The 19,838-nt window shown below is 38.4% G+C and overlaps 1 protein-coding gene across 2 annotated transcripts in view; it reads right to left on the reverse strand.

The window, feature by feature from the left end:
- The window catches only part of arhgap23a (Rho GTPase activating protein 23a), a 73,783-nt gene that overhangs the window by 18,191 nt on the left and 35,754 nt on the right, over positions 1-19,838 (reverse strand). For both annotated transcript variants that reach the window (XM_079828999.1, XM_079828998.1), the window contains exons 2-7: positions 16,746-16,943; positions 14,332-14,356; positions 10,433-10,525; positions 7,096-7,174; positions 6,586-6,640; positions 1,307-3,038 (exon numbers count right to left, since the gene is read on the reverse strand). In XM_079828999.1, coding sequence (XP_079685125.1) covers positions 1,307-3,038; positions 6,586-6,640; positions 7,096-7,174; positions 10,433-10,525; positions 14,332-14,356; positions 16,746-16,943 — 2,182 coding nt within the window. The remainder of the gene's footprint in view (positions 1-1,306; positions 3,039-6,585; positions 6,641-7,095; positions 7,175-10,432; positions 10,526-14,331; positions 14,357-16,745; positions 16,944-19,838) is intronic.

Here is a 19,838-nt window from a genome sequence, read left to right on the forward strand (position 1 = left end):
TGCAAAGCATAGTGGTTTTAGGCTTAACCTTCCTCAGGAATGAAAGCACTGCACTAACAACAGCTTATGCAATCAACAGACAACAGATCATAAAAAGATGTCCAGCGGTGAAATGTCAGACCAATCTGAAAAAATCACTAAGAAATAGCCCTAAAATTAATTGGTTTTGTTCTAATGCTGCCATTACAACTTCTAATGCAACGTTAAAGGAAACAAAATGACCAACTGAAAGCTTTTAAGGAAACTGCAAAATCAATAGCACTCCACTTGAATCCAGCTGTGCTATAAACATATAATTAGAGGAAGCACAGATTCATAGCCAACCATATATAACCAACCATGTAGCACATTTAACAGTACGAGTTTTGGTGTCTACGTGTCTATCACAGTTTGTTTTGAATGTTTTGCATTAAACCAGCCATTTTGTTTCATATTTCCTCTTGCATTCTGGTTTAGTAATAAAGGCAAGCAGAGACAAGATCACTTTGAGCAACAGGCCAGATCAAACACACAAACTTAAAACTAATCATAATTACCATAAATTAACACTAACCCAACCCTAACCCTTACCTTTAAAAGAAAATGTGAGACATTTACTTTTATTAACCAGTTCCCTAATTGAGATTTAGCTAACATCTGCGGATATTTTTCAGCTATTTTGTCCCCGAAATAAGGCTAGTTTATAAAACACAGTCATTCACACAAATCTGCCTCAGTCAATCAACTTTTCTTCACTATGTAAATATGTCAACAAATCACATGAAAAATAATCATTTTTTACACTATCAAATCCTTAAGCTTCATAGTGTTCCCGCCAATGTTAAGGATTAATTTCCCAGAGAATGCAAGTCAATTTGGAATGCAACTGTTAAAAAGGGATGGAATTGGGTGAGGCACTGGAAAAGTGGAAAAAGAAGAAGAGGAAGAAAGAGAAATAGGACCAATTTAAATCCAGTAATTCTGATTCAGCCACAGACAACTAATATTGTTGGGCTGACCATGGGAGATTCCAGCGTTACCTAATGCATAGACATTGGTTCACCAGACATAGGAAATGAAGGGTAAGACCAGTGGGGTTGTGAGTTATTAAGACAACTATAGTCATTCTATAACATTCCCATCAGTCTATTTTAATGGTGTCTGGATACTTAATCAGTTTCCTTGTTAAAATAACAACCATGTGCAGGATAGAGTGAGCAAATGTTGGGAAAAGATAAACCGAACTGGACAGAACGAGTTTACAAGAATATACGAGATGAAAAGGAGAACATGACAGCAAAGAAGCCAAGGAGCAGTAGGGGCTTACCTATAAAAGGAATCGAAGCGAGGGAGTCATCCTCTATGGATAGTGGTGGTAGGTTACCATTGGTGCGACGATGAGAAATAGCACTTTCTGCTTTGGCAGTGGGCTCCGTAGCGTCAGAGGTAAAGAGCAGTGGGTCACTGGAGTCAAGTGCTATGCCATAATGTGGATGTCGAAGGGCGTTCGCACCCCTGCGGCCGGTGGGTGGTTTCTGCCTCAGAACTACTTCCTGTGTTTGGGCTTCAACTGTTGCTTCCCCTGCCCCTCTGTCATGATTAGTGGGTCGGTAAGTTCTGTCTTGTCCTTCAGGGGCTGTGGGAATGGAAGTTGTAGAGAAGGTTGTTGGTGGGGCTGGGGAAGGAGAGGCCGAGGGTGGAAGCCCCTCTGGGGGACTGGTTTTGAGTGTAGGAGTCCAGAGGTGTGGACCTGTATAAGAGGGGTCTCTAAATGACTGGGCTTGCTGCAGGATACGGCCAGTCTTGCGGTTGAAAGAGGGGCTGTAGCTACGGTAGCCAATCGGCTCCTCATCTAGACTCTGGCAAGAAGGCAAGCGTCTTGCCTGCGGAGCTGCCTGCTGAGGTTGTGGAGTCTGAGATGGGTATTGGTGTGCTGCATGTGTGATGTTTTGATACTGAGGTGTGTGTTGATGGTGTTGGGGTGTGTGGTGTTGTGTTTGGTGGGGCTGGATTTGGTGAGACTCTGCGTGTTGCCCACAATGTCCACCACGCCTCGGATATCCTTCAATTCTGTTTGGGGGCTGCTGGACCCAAGTGGATCTTTCAAGTCGTGGTGAGATTATCCCCACAGCTCTGTCAAGAGTTTCCAGTGAACGTCCCGAGTGTCCGTACCGGCTTGCTAGAAGGTTTTCGGAGGACTTGCGCCCATAGCCCACCACAGATGGGTGCTGTCCGTATGCATGCTCACCACGCCAGTCTCCTTGGTTCCAGTAGGGATCGGCGTACGCTGCAGAGCTTTGCTGAAGTAGTAGCAACGTGTCTTGTGATGCACTGTGGGGAAAGCCTGCTTGCTGCGAACGCCTGGCCTTCCCAAACTCACCCAGGCGGTCCTGTGAGAAACTCCTATGGCGTGGGAGCATGGAGCGAGAATTAGATCGCTCCCGTTCTCGCTCGCGGCCTGGTACTTGGCTGTAGTACCAGTTGGAAAGGGCTTGTTGGGTGTTTTCGCTACGGCTGGATGGGGGTGTTGATGTTGACTGAGAAGGGCTGGCCCAAGGTGGGCTTCCCTTGCGGCCTCCAGTGTGCCCCATGGCAGTACCCACATTGTGATTGGCAAGATGAGCATTATGTAAAGGGCTCATAATTCCTCCTGAAGAGGAAGAAGATGAGTGTGAGCGTCCTCTCATTTGTCCGATTGCTTGTTGTCCCCTGTCAGTCATTCCATATTGGATCTCCTCAGTTCGGTGTGCGGGGCTACTGTGACTAACACCCCCTGGTTCATAGCTCCTGCCCTCAGCTGCCCAGACAGTATTGCTGGAAGCGACTGTCCGGTTGTCAAGGGGCGGAGAAGGACCAGAGGAAGAGCCGGGCCAGCGGCTCCAGTTGTCCAGCTGGTTTTGCCCCATGTGTGAGGAAGCTGGGGCAGGGCAGGGGGAGTACCCCCCAGGAGGCTGGGATTTTGTACGTGGAGGGTAGAGGACAGGGGGTGGTGGAGGAAGATTTTGGGCCTTTCCTGTATATGGATTGTTCCCTCTTAGGTAGGCATCATGGGAATATGCCTGAAAGAGAGAAATACAACTGTTTCAAAAGGTGTCATTCTAGAAGAACATAAAGGTGTGACTGAGGTTAATGAGAGTGAGAAAGTCCTCAAGGAGTATAGGTGAAATGTTTGCAGAAAAAAGGGGGTAATAGAGATGACATTTCTATTGCATACTGACAATGAGACACAATCACTGATCATGCGAATGTGTCATAATAGAGTTTCAGTTTAATACTAGCATATATCACTTTTTAAGCACCAACACAAACACACCTTAAAAACCAAACCTGGTTCATCTAAAAACATTTGGGTGACAATGATGATTGCTAATAATATAATGATTTTAATAAACAGATTTGGCAACTGTAACATGAACTATCTAAAAATCATCAGGAAAAAATGAGATTCACCACACTGCAAATAATCATTTTCTTGTTTGTCCAGTAAAATAAATAAATAAGTAAAATTAGACATTAACTCCAAAACCCCAACACATTTTTGTGACTACTGTGTGACTGTGGAGAGGATGTCAAGCTGACCAGAAGCACCAGCCTTCCATCAACACTAACCTCAAAACACCATGACACAAACTCAACATATGCTACATTAAGAATGTATTAACAAAACAGAGACATGGCTGGCTGACGAAATGCTGTCTGACTGCAGACAAGCAAATCGACTAGCACAGCATAGCACATGCAGTCTGCTAATACATGCAAATACAACCAACACAGAGAATTGAAACTCTCTGATCGAGAGAAACATTCCCTAAAGCTAAATTGTGTCAAACGCCTCTCTTTTTCTTTATATTGTTCAGCTTAAATTTACCTCTTATGTCCTGATATGTGCTTTCTCAAGTTCATGTCTCGTTGTCACGTCTCTCTCTGTTATTCTCGATATCTCTTTTTCTCTTTCTGTCTATGGTGAGCCCTACCCAACCCAATGCTCATGAACTCCCTCCTTTCTCTCTCTCTCTCCCTCTCATCGTCTCTCCACCCTGTGGGAGTGTGGGAGGGGCCACATATCTGATGATGTCATCTCTGGAATGCAGCTGATGCGTGTGTGTAGAAGGACAGAGAGAAGGAGAGAAAGACATGGAGGGAAGAATAGAGGAGTAAGGAGGAGTGGGGTCTCTTGGGAGGCTATATGGGTAATTTGCCTAGTATGAGTGCCCTAGTACAGAGACTTATTGAAGTGTGCATAAAACATGTGTCTGTATGTCACACACATGTGTAAAGGTTTGCCTTTGGTGAGTTGCATGTCCAATCATGTGGGCAACTGGGTAATTGGTGCACTGAAGAAAATATGCGAGTGGGAATGTTTGACCGTTGTGCGTAAGAATGCATACATGTTTGTGAGTATTTGTGTTTGTGCGTGTTAATCATATGACCGTCTGCATGCTTACGACATGACAGATGTTTGAGTTCTTGCATGGAAATGCTTCAAAGATACTGCTGAAGCAACATACTGACTCACACATTGCTCTATAATGACTGCTAAAAGATATTTGAGTTGTTAAACCTAAGTTTCTGCGCCTATTGTGGGAAATGTGAACACCTTGCCTGTGAGGTTGTGGGTTTACTAGCTATACTTTGGAACTAAAACTAGACCAAGAAGTTACCTAAATTCTATACTCTGAAAATCACAAAACATTTTCTTAATCATTATTTTTGCCTTGTTTGCCAGTAAAAATACAATAGTATATAGAGAAGTATAGTGTAATAATATGGTATAACATAATTAGTGCTGTCAAAATTAGCATGTTAACGCATGCGATTCATTTTTTCAGTTTAACGCATGAAAAATATTTTTTTCTGTCATCCTTTGACTGGCGTTACTTTATATGATCACACTCTTATTCATGCAAATGCTTTTAAACCATTCAACTGTCTATGAATGTCCTGACACACACACGGTGCACAGAAAGACCGATCCAGAATCACATTCTCTTTATTATGCCAAAATGCCCGCTTTGTTGAGTATTCTCAAAAGAGCAGTCTGAAATTAGGTAAATAAAATCTTAAATGAACATAAAGAGTTGTGAGAAAATGAGATCCCAGTCATGTGCGGCATCGGCAGAACTTCAAGTGACAGCAGCCTAATAAACCAGTTGTTGTGATGTGAGTCATTAATGTTAATCAAAGAACAAAGATAACAGAGAAAATTGTAGCTGTAATAAGGATTAATCTATTTTTAATTTATAATTTATGCAGTTAGTGTTTGATAACTTTATTCAATTTCTGTATATTGATTACATAGGCCACAGTTAAATATGACATTTATTTTAAAGGGTTTATGTGAAGATTGTGCACTTAGATTCAGTTTTTTTTTTTTTTTTTTAAACCTAATAAATGTTGACATTGATATAGCTTTCAATTATACAGTAATGTTGAATGTCTATCATTAACCCTTAAATGCATACCTGGGGTCTTTAGCGACCCGAGACATCATTCACTACCCTCCTCCTCATTCATTTTTTTAAAGTTAGACATCAACCTTCTTAGTATTCCTCAATCAATCCATTTTAAACAATATAACAAGAAAAATTTAATAAAGTTATAATTGAATGCCTGTTTTTCCACTAGTTTCTTGTCAAAATTGTATAGGGTCGCTAACGACCCGCGGTGTGTAAGATTGTATGTATTTCTTTTTCCTGCACAATAATAAATTAATCTATAATGACGAAATAACTGCAATTCACCTTTATTCCACAAGGCGGCAATGTCTGATACACAATAATGAAGTGACGTTTCACTCATAGTGACCTCAGACAATAATATATATAATCTGCAAAACTTGAAATGGCTCAGCGATTTACTGCAGAGCGAGTACTGAACACAATCAAATATTAGTGTCACTGTCACTTGATGATGGACTGGTGAAAAACTCAAAAATGAGTTTTGAGAATATGCGTGAGATTGCGAATATGATCCAGATGCAGAATGTACTGGGAAATGAGCTCTGACGAGGACAGTGGGGATGGTATAAAACATCTGCTCAAACTGAACCCTTCTAAACTCCAAAAGGTAACGAAATATGTTTTATTTTATTCTTCTGTAATTGTTGCTCTAATATCAGGAGTTTTATATATTAGCGCGACAGGTATAGATCTATCCATGTTAGATATAGATCCGGGTTGCTAAAGACCCGTATATGTAAGAATGTTTGGTGAAACAGTCATGCATTTAAGGGTTAATGTAAAAAATAAATCAATTTCATAGAGACATCAGTACCAGTATTACGATCAGTGATACTGGCCTTCATTCATAAAAAGATGCCATTACAAGAAATATTTAAAATATACTGTCTTTAAGGCGTTTCTACATTAATTTAGAGAGTAACTGTAAAAATTATTACAATATAAAAATATTAAAAACGTTTTTGTTTTTTTTAACCAATTGACAGCACTAAATTAATATAATGTAATATGATATAAATTAATATAATATAATATAATTCATATAAAATAATCGAGTGTATGGTATGCCCTTCTTAAGACAGTTAGCTAAACGTATGGGTATGAGTGGGTGTATGAGAAAGACAAAAATGCTCAAACGTACACGTACCAGCTGCAGCACGTCTTCGTCCTTTGGCATGATGGAGAGCTCCAGTACACTCTCACTGCAAACAGAAGTGAGAGAGACCCAGAGAGCATGAGATTCAATAAGAATATATACAATATGAAGGGTTTACAGTAAAAATCATTAAGTGTTTCCATTAATCCATCTCCATTAATAGATTTGGGTTGAGTTCAAAGCCACCCTTTACATCGGGGTCAGTACGGTCCAATTCTCATTAATAACCTTTCTAAGTAATGCTGAGGTCATTCTGTTACATAAAACATACAATATGTCACAAATTCCACATGAACAAGACTTGTGTTTAAATATTTAGTTATGTTCTGTTTGATCAACTTTTAACTCAACAATTTATTGACATCATGATATGCATTTACTTCCCAGGCTAGTTCTGGATAACTGTAGAAGACCTCATTTTCATTAGTTCATGCAACAAAGTGGAATTCACTTTTTTTTTTTTTATGGATTATTTGATGCTGTTTGACTTGAGGAGCTCACCTGTTCTGAATCAGTGCAATGACCTGTGAGTACGTCTTACCCAGCACACTCTCTCCATTCACTTTAACCAGCCTGTCTCCTGCAAATTCACACACACAAAAAAACAGAAACATTAATATTGTAAGTCACTTAAAACTAAAACAATCAATACTACTTACAAATTAGCGGAATGTTCAAATGTTTAAGGTCAACAAGTTTTTTTATTTTTAAGAAATTAATTCAGCTAAATATTTGAATTTCACATAAATGCTGTTCTTTTGAACTTTCTATTTATCAAAGAATCCTGACAATTTGTATCACAAAATAGTTTCCACAAAAATATTAAGCAGCAAACATTATGATTTCTGAAGGATCATGTGACACAGAAGACTGAAGTAATGATGCTGAAAATTCAGCTTTGTCAAACATAAATACAACTTTAAAATCTATTAAAACTGAAATCAGTTATTTTAAATTGACTCATATTTCACAATATTACTGTTTTACTGTATTTTTGATCAAATAAATGCAGCCCAGTTGAGCATAAAAGAAAAACATTTTAAAAATCTTCTCAACCACAAACTTTTGAACAACACTGTATATTTTGCTGTTAGTGTCATCCACACTAAAGAAAAACTTTTTTTCTTGTCTTAAGCATTCATTTATAAGTAGTTTTATAATTGGGTTTAATGTTTTTTAAGTTTATTTTTCAAAATCAAACTTTACAACATTCTTTACATAGAGAGAGTGTGCAGTCTGTTTGAATAATAAAGATTAAGTAGACTCATTCCATGTGTTCACTCTGTTTTCCTTAGATGGCTGGTGTGTTTTGGGTTCATGTCAGGGTTAGGTTATGGGATCAACTCAACCAGCGGCGGTCCGTCGGAGGAATCAATGGAGGCTGAGCCTCCCATAACCAATCTTATCAAAATACAATAATCAGAGGTAGAGCATGATCTGTTGCATTCATTGCCTCCTCAGTAAATTCATTTTCCACAGAATTGGATCACTCATGTACACAGTTCTATACGCCCCCATGTGTATTATCTGATTATGCAGTTAATTACCCTTAGCTCCATGTAACCAATTGTATCCATTCAATCGAATGTACACCAAAATGATCCCATAAAACAACAAATATGGTAAAGCAGATAAGGAAAAACATCTCTCAAGCTCAGATTTACTCTCTCATAGCCTCTCTCTATTACAGTGGACTGTCCATGGCAGTCAGCTGACATGATTAGTCACAGGAAGCATGACAGACTGTGTCATGCCATATCAACGCTTCAAAAATGTCTTAGTATAGTGACATAAGACACATTCCTGTGAATTTGTTACGGGCCCTAAAGAAGAAACAGACCATCATTGAGTGAAGTGGGCAAGTCATAACAAGAGATCACATATGTACGCACACAAGTGCACTGGGGTGGGTATAATCAAAGCTAAAATCATTATGCACGCAAAGGCATGTGTACACACACACACACACACACACACACACACATTCATACATGTGTAAGCTGTGGATTAAAACGTCTTTAGGACTGAAACCATGTCAACAACAACAACTACAGTTACAGTTACTTTCCATTGAATTTCAGGGTTATGTGAGGTTTGCACCACCTGAAAAACTCTCTCAAGGCCTGCTCACTCCAATATGAATTTGGTCCGATTATCATATGTGATTTTTCTGTTCAGACCAATGTATAAAAAAAAAACGGCAGATGAGCTGAATGAAATCATTCTCTAACAGTAGATCAGGCACGTGCAGAGCGGGGGGCTTTGGGTGCTTGAGCCCCTGCCCTTTTTCAAAATGAATCAAAAGTGCCCCTCTCAGACAAATATCAATAATAATAACATAGTCAATAAAACTAAATAAATGTGATTATAATAACATGACAATGTATACAATAGTAACGAATGGCTCAAAAGTCTGACAATTTCTGTTGAGGCGTTGCCATAATGCTTTGCTAGGGTTGCGTGCGTTTTGATTGACAGCTGATTTTCCACTGTTTGGAAACGGCTCTAGAGCCGAATATGGTTCTTTCAGAGAGTGCGTGGCCTTACGGGAAAAAAGTAAACCAATAATTTTTTTTCATCCATAATCAAAGCTAATGTGTTGATTTAAATTACAAATCTACATATATTATATATTTTAAAATATTACACAATTCATCAATGCCCGTTTGTCATGTATATACACCAACCAATCGTGATCTGGCAGAACAAGTTTCAAATTCCACTGGGCATGTGAAGTGGAGCGGTAATTTTCTGTTCTTATTCATAAATCAGTTGAAAATTACATGGACAGATGAACTAACGTTTGTGGAAAGATTTCCTGCGGTTTGTCTCATTTTATAAATTGCATCACTGAATAAATGGATGATACCTGACAACAAACAAATCACAGCATAAGAGACATCTTTATATATGTATGTATGTATGTATGTATGTATGTATGTATGTATGTATGTATGTATGTATGTATGTATGTATGTATGTATGTATGTATGTATGTATGTATGTATGTATGTATGTATGTATGTATGTATGTATGTATGTATGTATGTATGTATGTATGTATGTATGTATGTATGTATGTATGTATGTATGTATATATATATATATATATATATATATATATATATATATACATATTGCCCCTTTTTTACATTTTAGCCCCTGCCCCTGAAGAACTCTCTGCACGGCCCTGCAGTAGATGGTGCTCATAAAAAACAAAAATACCCTGGTTACCCAGGTACACAAAAAAACAGCAAATTCCTGTTTCCGACACTTACTTGTCACTGTGATTTTTTTTTTTTTTGATTTTCGTACAGATTTTTGTATTCGCTATGATGTTTATCAAACAACATCAAATACAAGAATAATGAGACAAGAAAGCCGGATCTGGATTCTTCCTCTGCTATTTACTATCCCTTAAGTATGTCCATGAGTGCCACCAAGTTGTAGTTTTATGTAACAGCAGCAGCTCCGGGAATGTTCACAAAAATTTGAATTTTATTGGTTGGCCAGTTTTCTTTATAGTTTAGTTTAATCTTTTTGGTCTCTATTGTCTTGGGCAATCGAAAGAGCAGGACAACACACAAACCATCAAGCTACATCCATATCCATTCAACACAAAACACTGCATAACATTTCCAAATGTCCAATTTTTGGTTAGATGGAAATTACAACCCCTCTCCATAAAAAAAAAAAATTTGAATTCGCAATAAGGGATGAAAATGTTTGTATCAGTCTGAACAGACACATTAACTCTCCCTCTAGTTGTCATGATGTCATGTCGTTTCTATGTACACGTCATTCCAGCTGTACACACACGGTTTCTTCTTTCTTTTACCTGTACACAAGCCAGCCTGGTGGGCAGGGCCTTTCTCCCTCACATTTTTTACGAAGATGGTGTCCATGGGCTCCAGACAACTCCGATTGAGCCCTGCATGAAACACACAAGCACAACCCTGTTCACAACCATAGACAAATATAAAAGTACATTGTAAATTCATAGTTAACAAAAACAGACCATATAATAGACCATGTAGAAAATCTGGGATTCAAAATAATTGAATTTAAACCTGAAAATGAGCAAAGATTTTTTTTTTATAATGATGAATGTTATGATGTAAAATGAGTATGGAATATTTAATTGATAATAATATTATATTAATATAATAAAATATTGATATTAATTAAGTAAATGAAAGAGATCATGTGACACTTTGTAGAGACAGCCAGATGTTCTTCCATTGAAGCTCAAGATGCTCTTTGGATCATCTCAAATCATACTGGAGAACATGACTGAGGTCTGACTTGTGGAGTTCATGCAGCTTGAGTGCTGCTGTCAGAAAGACGAACCAAATACTGCGACATTCTGTAATTCGTGTTAATTTTTCTACATTTTAAATCGTTTTTAATGGGGAGATTAGAAAATCCAAAATATAATCATTTCACTAGAGATCTTCTCTTAAGAATGGATGCCTGTCTACGTCTTTATGTATATGGTTCTAGGTAAAAGCTTGATCCTCCAGAGACTGGACACTGTTCACATAAAATAGGCCTACCATGAATTGGTGAACATTACTGTGGCAAGCAGCGAGGCCGAGGGACCGTGAGAACGGATCTCACGGAGGAGCTCGTACGCATAAAAGGAGAAGCAACGACAGTGAAGGACAAGAGAGGACCAGGCCTGAACTTTATGTTTTGGTTTGGTTTACGTTTTATGTGTGTGCTTTTACTTTCAATTTGGTTATTTATTTATTAAAGTCTTGTAAACTTTCGCCGGTTCCCGTCTCCTTCTTCCCATAACTACGCACTTCATTACAATTACATATACACTATATTGCCAAAAGTTTTGGGACGTCTGCCTTTACATGCACATGAACTTTAATGACATCCCATTCTTAATCCGTAGGGTTTAATATGGAGTTGGCCCACCCTTTGCAGCTATAACAGCTTCAACTATTCTGGGAAAGCTTTCCACTTAGTTTGGGAGTGCTTATGGGAATGTTTGACCATTCTTCTAGAAGCGCATTTGTGAGGTCAGGCACTGATGTTGGACGAGAAGTCCTGGCTCAGTCTCCGCTCTAATTCATCCCAAAGGTGTTCTATCGGGTTAAGGTCAGGACTCAGTGCAGGCCAGTCAAGTTCCTCCACACCAAACTCGCTCATCCATGTCTTTATGGACCTTGCTTTGTGCACTGGTGCGCAGTCATGTTGGAACAGGAAAGGGCCATCCCCAAACTGTTCCCACAAAGTTGGGAGCATGAAATTGTCCAAAATGTCTTGGTATGCTGAAGCATTAAGAGTTCCTTTCACTGGAACTATGGGGCCAAGCCCAACCCCTGAAAAACAACCCCCCACCATAATTCCCCCTCCAACAAACTTTACACTTGGCACAATGCAGTCAGGCAAGTACCGTTCTCCTGGCAACCGCCAAACCCAGACTCATCCATCAGATTGCCAGACAGAGAAGCGTAATTCATCACTCCAGAGAACATGTCTCCACTGCTCTAGAGTCCAGTGGCGTCGTTCTTTACATCACTGCATCCGATACTTTGCATTGCATTTGGTGATGTAAAGTTTGGATGCAGCTGCTCAGCCATGGAAACCCATTCCATGAAGCTCTCTACGCACTGTTCTTGAGCTAATCTGAAGGCCACACGAAGTTTGAAGTTCTGGAGCTATTGACTCTGCAGAAAGTTGGCGACCTCTGCGCACTGTGCGCCTCAGCATGCGCTGACCCCGCTCTGTGATTTTACGTGGCCTACCACTTTGTAGCTGAACAGCTGTTGCAATTGCTTCCACTTTGGTATAATACCACTAACAGTTGACCGTAGAATATTTAGTAGAGAGGAAATTTCACAAATTGCACAGGTGGCAGTCTATCATGGTACCACGCTTGAATTCACTGAGCTCCTGAGAGCGACTCACAAATGTTTGTAGAAGCACCTGCATGCCTAGATGCTTGATTTTATACACCGTTAGCCACGGAAGTGATAGGAACACCTGAATTCAATGATTTGGAGGGGTGTCCCAATACTTTTGTCAATAAAGTGTAATGACAAAATAGATTTATAGAATATGGTCGTGTCACATCATCCCTTTTTTGTATTTTTGCATTATCAAAATTATTACTTTTAAACATGCTTTTAGGATGTAACCGCTGCAACCTTTTGATTCAACTACAGTTATATTTAACTATTATGGATATTTGTCTTTGACACTGATTTACATTATTTTATTTTTACTTGGTGTTTGCCTTATTGGAAAACCAAAAGATTAGGGGGGAAATAAATAGTTTCACCCGTAGACTTCACTGTGGACCTCCCTGTACAGATACACACACACACGTTCACAGATATTTAGATTGGCACTGAGGAATGTGTTTTGCTCATACTGATGCCAGTGTCTCATCATGATGACATGATAAGATGAGGACAGACTGTAACAGTCAACAAACAGGTAGTAATGTAAAACTGATCTACTGTAGGAACTGTGGGGCTTATTGTAGCATCAATAGCAATCTTATTTCATCAGATGATCTGTCAAAAGCAGCTTTCATTTCACAAATCTCTATGATCTGAAGCTACAGTGTGTGTGGACTGTGTGTAGATGCATGTGTGTGTGTGTGTTTGTTCACCTCTATATGGGTGAGTATTGCTGCAAGATAACACGTTGAAAGATTGCGATCTTGATTCGAACACCCATATGATTTTATTCCTAAATGACAACGATTTGGCTGTCTATTAAACCTTTGACAAGCATGATCACAGTGGAACATTCAAATCTGCTTTTGCGCTGCTGCTGTGCTGACCCAAGAGAGCAGTTATCATGTATAGGTGTGAAACAGCTTAACAAACAGTCTTTTCAACCACATCAATTGAATTAATTTTGGTCTAGAAAATTGCAACTTTTCATTTTCCGTCAGTCTTAGTACATGATGTAACTATACACATCACAACATGTAAATAGGAAAATGTTGGCGTTATTTTGTCACTTATTGAGCAGTAGGCTAGCTGGAGCCGTTTACCTCCAGTCTTTGTGCTAAGCTAGGCTAGCGGTGGGTGCGTCAGATGAAAATGGTATGTATATGGACTTATCTAACTATAAGACCCAAAAAGTCGGCGTGTTCCTTTAAATTATCATGGGATCCAGTCCAGTGTTTGGCGTTACTACAATATGTAAAGAATAATAAGACAACAGTAAACTTTCTCACTGGAGATCTGGACATGCATTTCATTGTTTGCATCTGTTTCCATGTACAAATACATTGATATATAGAATTGAGATATGATATGTTTTGCTTGATATGAAAAATGTTTCCTTATTTCCATATGACAGAACTTTCAAATTATATGATATATATATCTCATATCAATTGTGCTCCACCCTGCTTAAACCAGACTGATTTGAATGCAGATAGGGCACCTTGAGTGTACATGAATGGAAACTTGCTCTAGGGGGTGCAATGCAACACAAATCCAGATCATTGACCATATGACACTAAATTGCTTATGCCACAAATTAATCTCTTCAATTACTGAGAGATAAAAGACAACGGATAATAAAGTAGGGAAGAGAAAGAAACAGAAAAATTAGAAAAACAAAGTGCTCATCAAGTTTAGTCAACTCAGATGACTAACAAATCATCTTCAAATTATAAGAAATTAGTTGAAATGACTGCAATTCACACAATGCGAATGAGACTTTTTAAAAACACAGAAATATAAAAGATAGACTCACCCTTTCCATTCCCATTCTCTTCATCCTAACAGGAAACAATAAGAGGAGAGTTAGATCACTGCAAAATAACTAGATAAGTAAATAACTACCTTAAACTGAAATGATTTAATAGTAATTTACAAGATACACAATACTTAAGTGAGTTATTATCCTCTGTAATAAGTACTTAAAAGTAATCATATAATAGAAATGATAGAAAAGTCTTGGCGTATTTAACAAAATAGTGCTCATCAAGCTTTTTAAAGCTTTAGTTTCACCCAATAATGTAAATTCTGTCATTTTTTTACTCATCCTCGTGTCACTTTAAAAAACAATGTGACTTTTTTTCTACCTTGGAAGGCAAAGGGAGACATTTTGAACAAATATGCTGGTCACTGACTCATTTCCATGCAATTACAATGACTGAGGATGATGAAATTTTAAAGCTTAAAATACACAAAGTTATTAAACTAAAAAGCTGTTGTTATTATTATTATTATTAGTTATATGGACCACTTTATGATACTTTTACGCTGCTTATTTGTCATTTTGTCCTCATTCCCTTTCATTATATTGAAGAGTGGCCAAGATATTGTTCAATAATTCTTTTGTGTTACATGAGAAGAAAGTCATGGTTAGGTTTGGAACACTGACTCTGTCTGAGCACTAGAGGTCAGCAATGGGAATACGGACCACTAGGAGTGAATTTGCTGCTTTTAGCCACAAACATAAATAAACACACCTCCTCAAGAACAGCCGCAAAAACAACATTAATCTTTCCATCTGTGCAGGAAATGACAGAGTATTCATAATATTCACTGTGTAAATCTTTATTTACAACAGACACAGTTTAGATAACACAAATGCACAACCTTTACAAAATAACCAGACTGCAAACCGGAGGCTCAAATCACACACGCGTGCAACGCTGATCAGGCAGTTTAAAGTGGGCAGCCCAATGTTTAGTCTGCGCTGACTGGGCTCATTCCTAACAAACTCACACAATACTGAGGCTTTGCCGTGCCGGGAAAAGGACAGACAGAGGGGCAAACGGATGGGTAGGGAGTGACGGATAGTGACCACAACTTTAAGGTTTATAATCAACATCCAACCCACAGATCAAAATGTAAGTCCACGTGTGCATTTACTAGGAACTGGTGTGGTGACAGATGGAGAGAGTCACACAGGCATGTGACCATGTGGACACTGGGAACAGTGAACGACAGAATGGACCAGAACACATTGTCCCAGCAGCCCTGGTACGGCCCAGCCCAGCTCAGAGTGCGTGTGGTACCAGTCAAACACAAAATAGGCCTTTTGACTAAGCTAAGCAAAGCAAACAGCAGCTGCTCAGAGAAGAGATGCCATATAGACCAATCATAATGGGGCTTTGTTTCTCCATCATCATGCACACACACACCCGCTCTCAATAATATACACTACCAATCAAAAGTTTGGGATCAGTACGTGTTTTAATGTAAAATGTAAAGTCTGCTTACCAAGGCTGCATTTATTTGAGAATATTGTGAAATATTATAACTGTTTTCTATTGTAATATATATTTTAAATGTAATTTATTCCTGTGATGCAAATCTGAATTTTCAGCATCCTTACTTCAGTCTTCATTACTTCAATGTGAAAACAGCGGTGTTGCTTAATATTTTCCAGAAGTTCAAAAGAACAGCATTTATTTGTAACAGACATCTTGTGTAACATTATGTCTTTACTGACGCTTTTGATCAATTTAATCCTTGCTGAATGAAAGTATTAATTTCTTTAATTATTGAACGATCGTATATATGTCCCAATTGTAATATAAAATGTCCAGTGCATTTAAAACATTCAATAAAACACATAGTAGTGTACCGTAAAAATGTTTTGAGCAGTAATCTTTTTTATTAATATAGTTTTATAAAAAAAAACATTAATAGGGATGATAGGCATCTCATAGATTTCTTTATATAAGCTGTTCATTTTTTGTATGTGCATTAGCAGAATACACAGCATCTCTCCCTGCTTCTTTGGTCTTTTTCCTTTTTAGAAAGAGATGCTAAAGGAAAACTGATGCCAGTCGGGTTCTGAGGTCGGACCAACCGCTATTACTGGCATGGCATAAATCCTTAAAAATAAAGGGATTTTAGATTCTGATGCCATAGATGAGCCTTTTTAAGTTTCAAAAGTTTGATACCAGAATATTTCTTAAGCCCTTATATTGCAAATGACTCTTCATGATAAGAAGCTTTTTTTTTTTTTTTTACTAAAGAATGATTATTTTTTAAGATAGAAGGCCTTGAAGGCTGAATGAGCAGAACTTATCTACTCTTTGCAGACAGACAGTTTGTTGAGTTTGTATCTTGTTGGATGTTTTTTTTTTCAGTTGTTGAATGACTGATTAGTCAGAGCTTGATTTTGTGACAGTTGGCAGGCATCCTCACCTTGAAACTGGTGTGCAGGGCAGACTCTGGTGGGTAAACGATGAAGTGACGCAGCGTGAAACCAAAGCCCTGAGAGTTCTTATGGAGCAGGAGTGTACGTGGACCCTGCCAGGACATGCCCAACCCATCTGCCCCGCTCCTGACCACCGGCCGAGGGTTCTCACTGGATGAAGAGGTCCCATCTCTCCGCCCCTTTGCCTGGAGGAAACACAGAGAGATATTTGAAATTAGACATTCGCCATTGATTTGCGCAGTCACAAAATTACTATTTCATTGGGATTACATATCACATAGTAGATCATTGTATCCAATGCAAATGCTTTTTATGCATCGTATCTAAGGCAAAAGCTCTCCTGTTGCTCAAAAAGAAGTGCATGGCACTGGCAACACCAAGGTTATGGGTCTGATTCCCAGGGAATCTCTTATAAAATGTACATCTTGAATGCAATGTAAGTCGCTTTGAATAAAAATGCCTGCCAAATGCATAATTGTAAATGAAACGCATCTGTGTCGATGAACACATCACATTTAATGTGATAATTGGTGAATACTCTTGGCAAATAAGTGCTAGAAATAACACCCTGTTGTTCTAAATGTCTGTCCCAACTGTTTCGGATCTGTCAGTCTACTAACGCCACCTGTGCAAACAAGACGTGGGTACGTGAGGAAAAGTAAATGAAAGGGGGAGGGCCAGGGAAACATTTCACATTTGGGAACCATGATGTCATTTTTGTGATGCCAACATCCTCTAAAGGAATTCTTAGAGGCCACTAAAAGGAACGTTTCTTATTAGATAGAAAGAATAAAGGCCAAGGATCTTTACAAAAAAAAAATTATAACATAAAAGTCCCCTGATTACTGGGACAAAACAAGTAAAGGTATTTTTGTTGGTATTTAAAATTTGACATCATCATTCCCCTAATTTTGCAAGAAAATACCTCTTTCCCCTCCAACCTAAAATCAACAACCTCACCAGCCCTGTGGTTTAACTATAACAGAAAGTATCTGGTTAGGGCAGGAAGTTCCCCAAGGACGGTGCCAGTTGCCATATACATATATCTATATAAAAAGAAGGGGAATTTTTTGTTGTTGTTTTTGCTGCCAACTCATTTTATACAAAGCAGACTTTACCAAATCTCTCCTCTTCACCTCACGTTACTCCTCAAATCTCTCTGCACTCAGCAGAAGTCCTAGTCTATAATCCAGCGGTCCTGACACCGACCGCAACCTCACCCCCTCTCTGTTTCTCACTCTATTTCTGTCTCACACGCTGTTTTCATTTGGCTGGGCTTATGTCTGAACCTTCTCTCTTTCACTTGCATTCTTACCAACTTGCACGCATGAACACACACTTATAGACAAATGGTAACGCTCCTTTTTAAACAGTCCCGCATATTGTGTGGAATGATGTAATGGTTTATCTAATTCGCTTTTCCCTTATTAAAGGGACAGTTCACCAAGAAATGAACCTTCTGCCATCATTTACTCGCCCTCGTGTCTTTCAAAAGCTAAATGTACTTCCTCCGTGGAACAAAAAGGAGATATTAGGCAGAATGTTCAAACTGTTCTTTTCCATACAATGAAAATGGATTAAACAGAGCTGGGGTGTCACAATCGCAATAATCAAATTAGCTAAAACATTTAATAAACAAATAGACAAGAGTTGAAAAATATTTGAACATTCTTTAAAAAAAAAAAGATATTTACTTGAGAAGCTAATTTGCGTAGATATTGTAAAGATATTAAGACTCTTAAATTTCTTGTCTTTCTCCACTCAAATTCTTCAGAGCTTTCTGCAGAGTTCATGCGCGCGTGGGCCTGCTCAATGGATTAGAGAGACAAATAAAAGTGAAAGACACAATAAAGCTATGTAAGTGACAGGATGAATGTACATGGGCATGTGTGAATTCCATAACATTTACTGTTAAGCCAGGACATGTTCAGACAAAGGCAGAGAGGCTAGCTTTAGAAAGAGAAAGAGAGGGAGAGCTCTGTATCCAACAGGCCCCAACACGCAGGTTTCGACCACAAGGTTCCTCCCGGCACTGAGAATACCAAACCCTGTTATTACCCCCCCAAAACACACAAGTGTACACACAAACACATGCTCACATGTTGGTCCAGTAATGTCCATCCATTTAAAGCATTAAACTTTTCCTCCACGTTCTGATTTTGTCATGTACGTTTCTTCATCACAAACTTTCTAATGAATTGGAAATGTGATTCTAAGTACTAAGCTCAAACAAGTCATCTCTTTGACGTCCGAGAGACCTCCAATGTTCTCCAAGAACAAGAACATTCCCATTAAATCATCGAACTTTTGAGAAGTTCACTGACATGTTGCAAGCCAGATGTACAAAGATCCAATGACGTCTTTGAAATCATTTTGAAATATATTTTGTGTCTCATTTTCCAGTAAAAATATGTGATGTACTTGAGAAGCAACACAATTTAAGATATTAGGTAAATATAAAATAATAATACCTTGTTTTTAAAGAATGTATCTTGAAATTAGTTATTTTTTCCAGACCATTGCTAATTTTTTTATTTTATTTTGTATTATGCATAAAATTCAGGATATGGAAAGTCAACAATCTTATGCAATTTTACATCTCAAGTATATGTATCTTATCATATGATATTTTTAAAAGGAAAAAAAAGTCTATACAACCAAACATCAGGTAAACGCATAAATGAAAATATCAAACTATCTGCTTCACCTGTTAAAATCAAAGTAGAGTTGTGCACTAGAAATGTATCCTGATGACTTCTGCCTAACATCCAACATTCATTCCGACTAGAAGTTAGGCTGAGGTCATAGTTTATGACCAGCTGATGATGGGTTTACACACACCTGACACATTTTTCTCTGGTGATGACGTGTTTCTATTATTGATTCAGGGTAATTTGGTCATAAATCAGGGAAAGAATTGGAAACATAATATGGACATTGACTTATGAATGTAATCTATATATAGCTAAATGTCCTCAAATACCTAATTTGATGAGTGTTTTATTATGTCTCGAGTCCTCTATTGGCGGGCTATGCTTAAGTACACACACACACTCACAGACAGTCGCCAGAAACAATAC

Source organism: Gobio gobio (assembly GCF_949357685.1).
Source record: "Gobio gobio genome assembly, chromosome: 1".
Classification (NCBI taxonomy): domain Eukaryota; kingdom Metazoa; phylum Chordata; class Actinopteri; order Cypriniformes; family Gobionidae; genus Gobio; species Gobio gobio.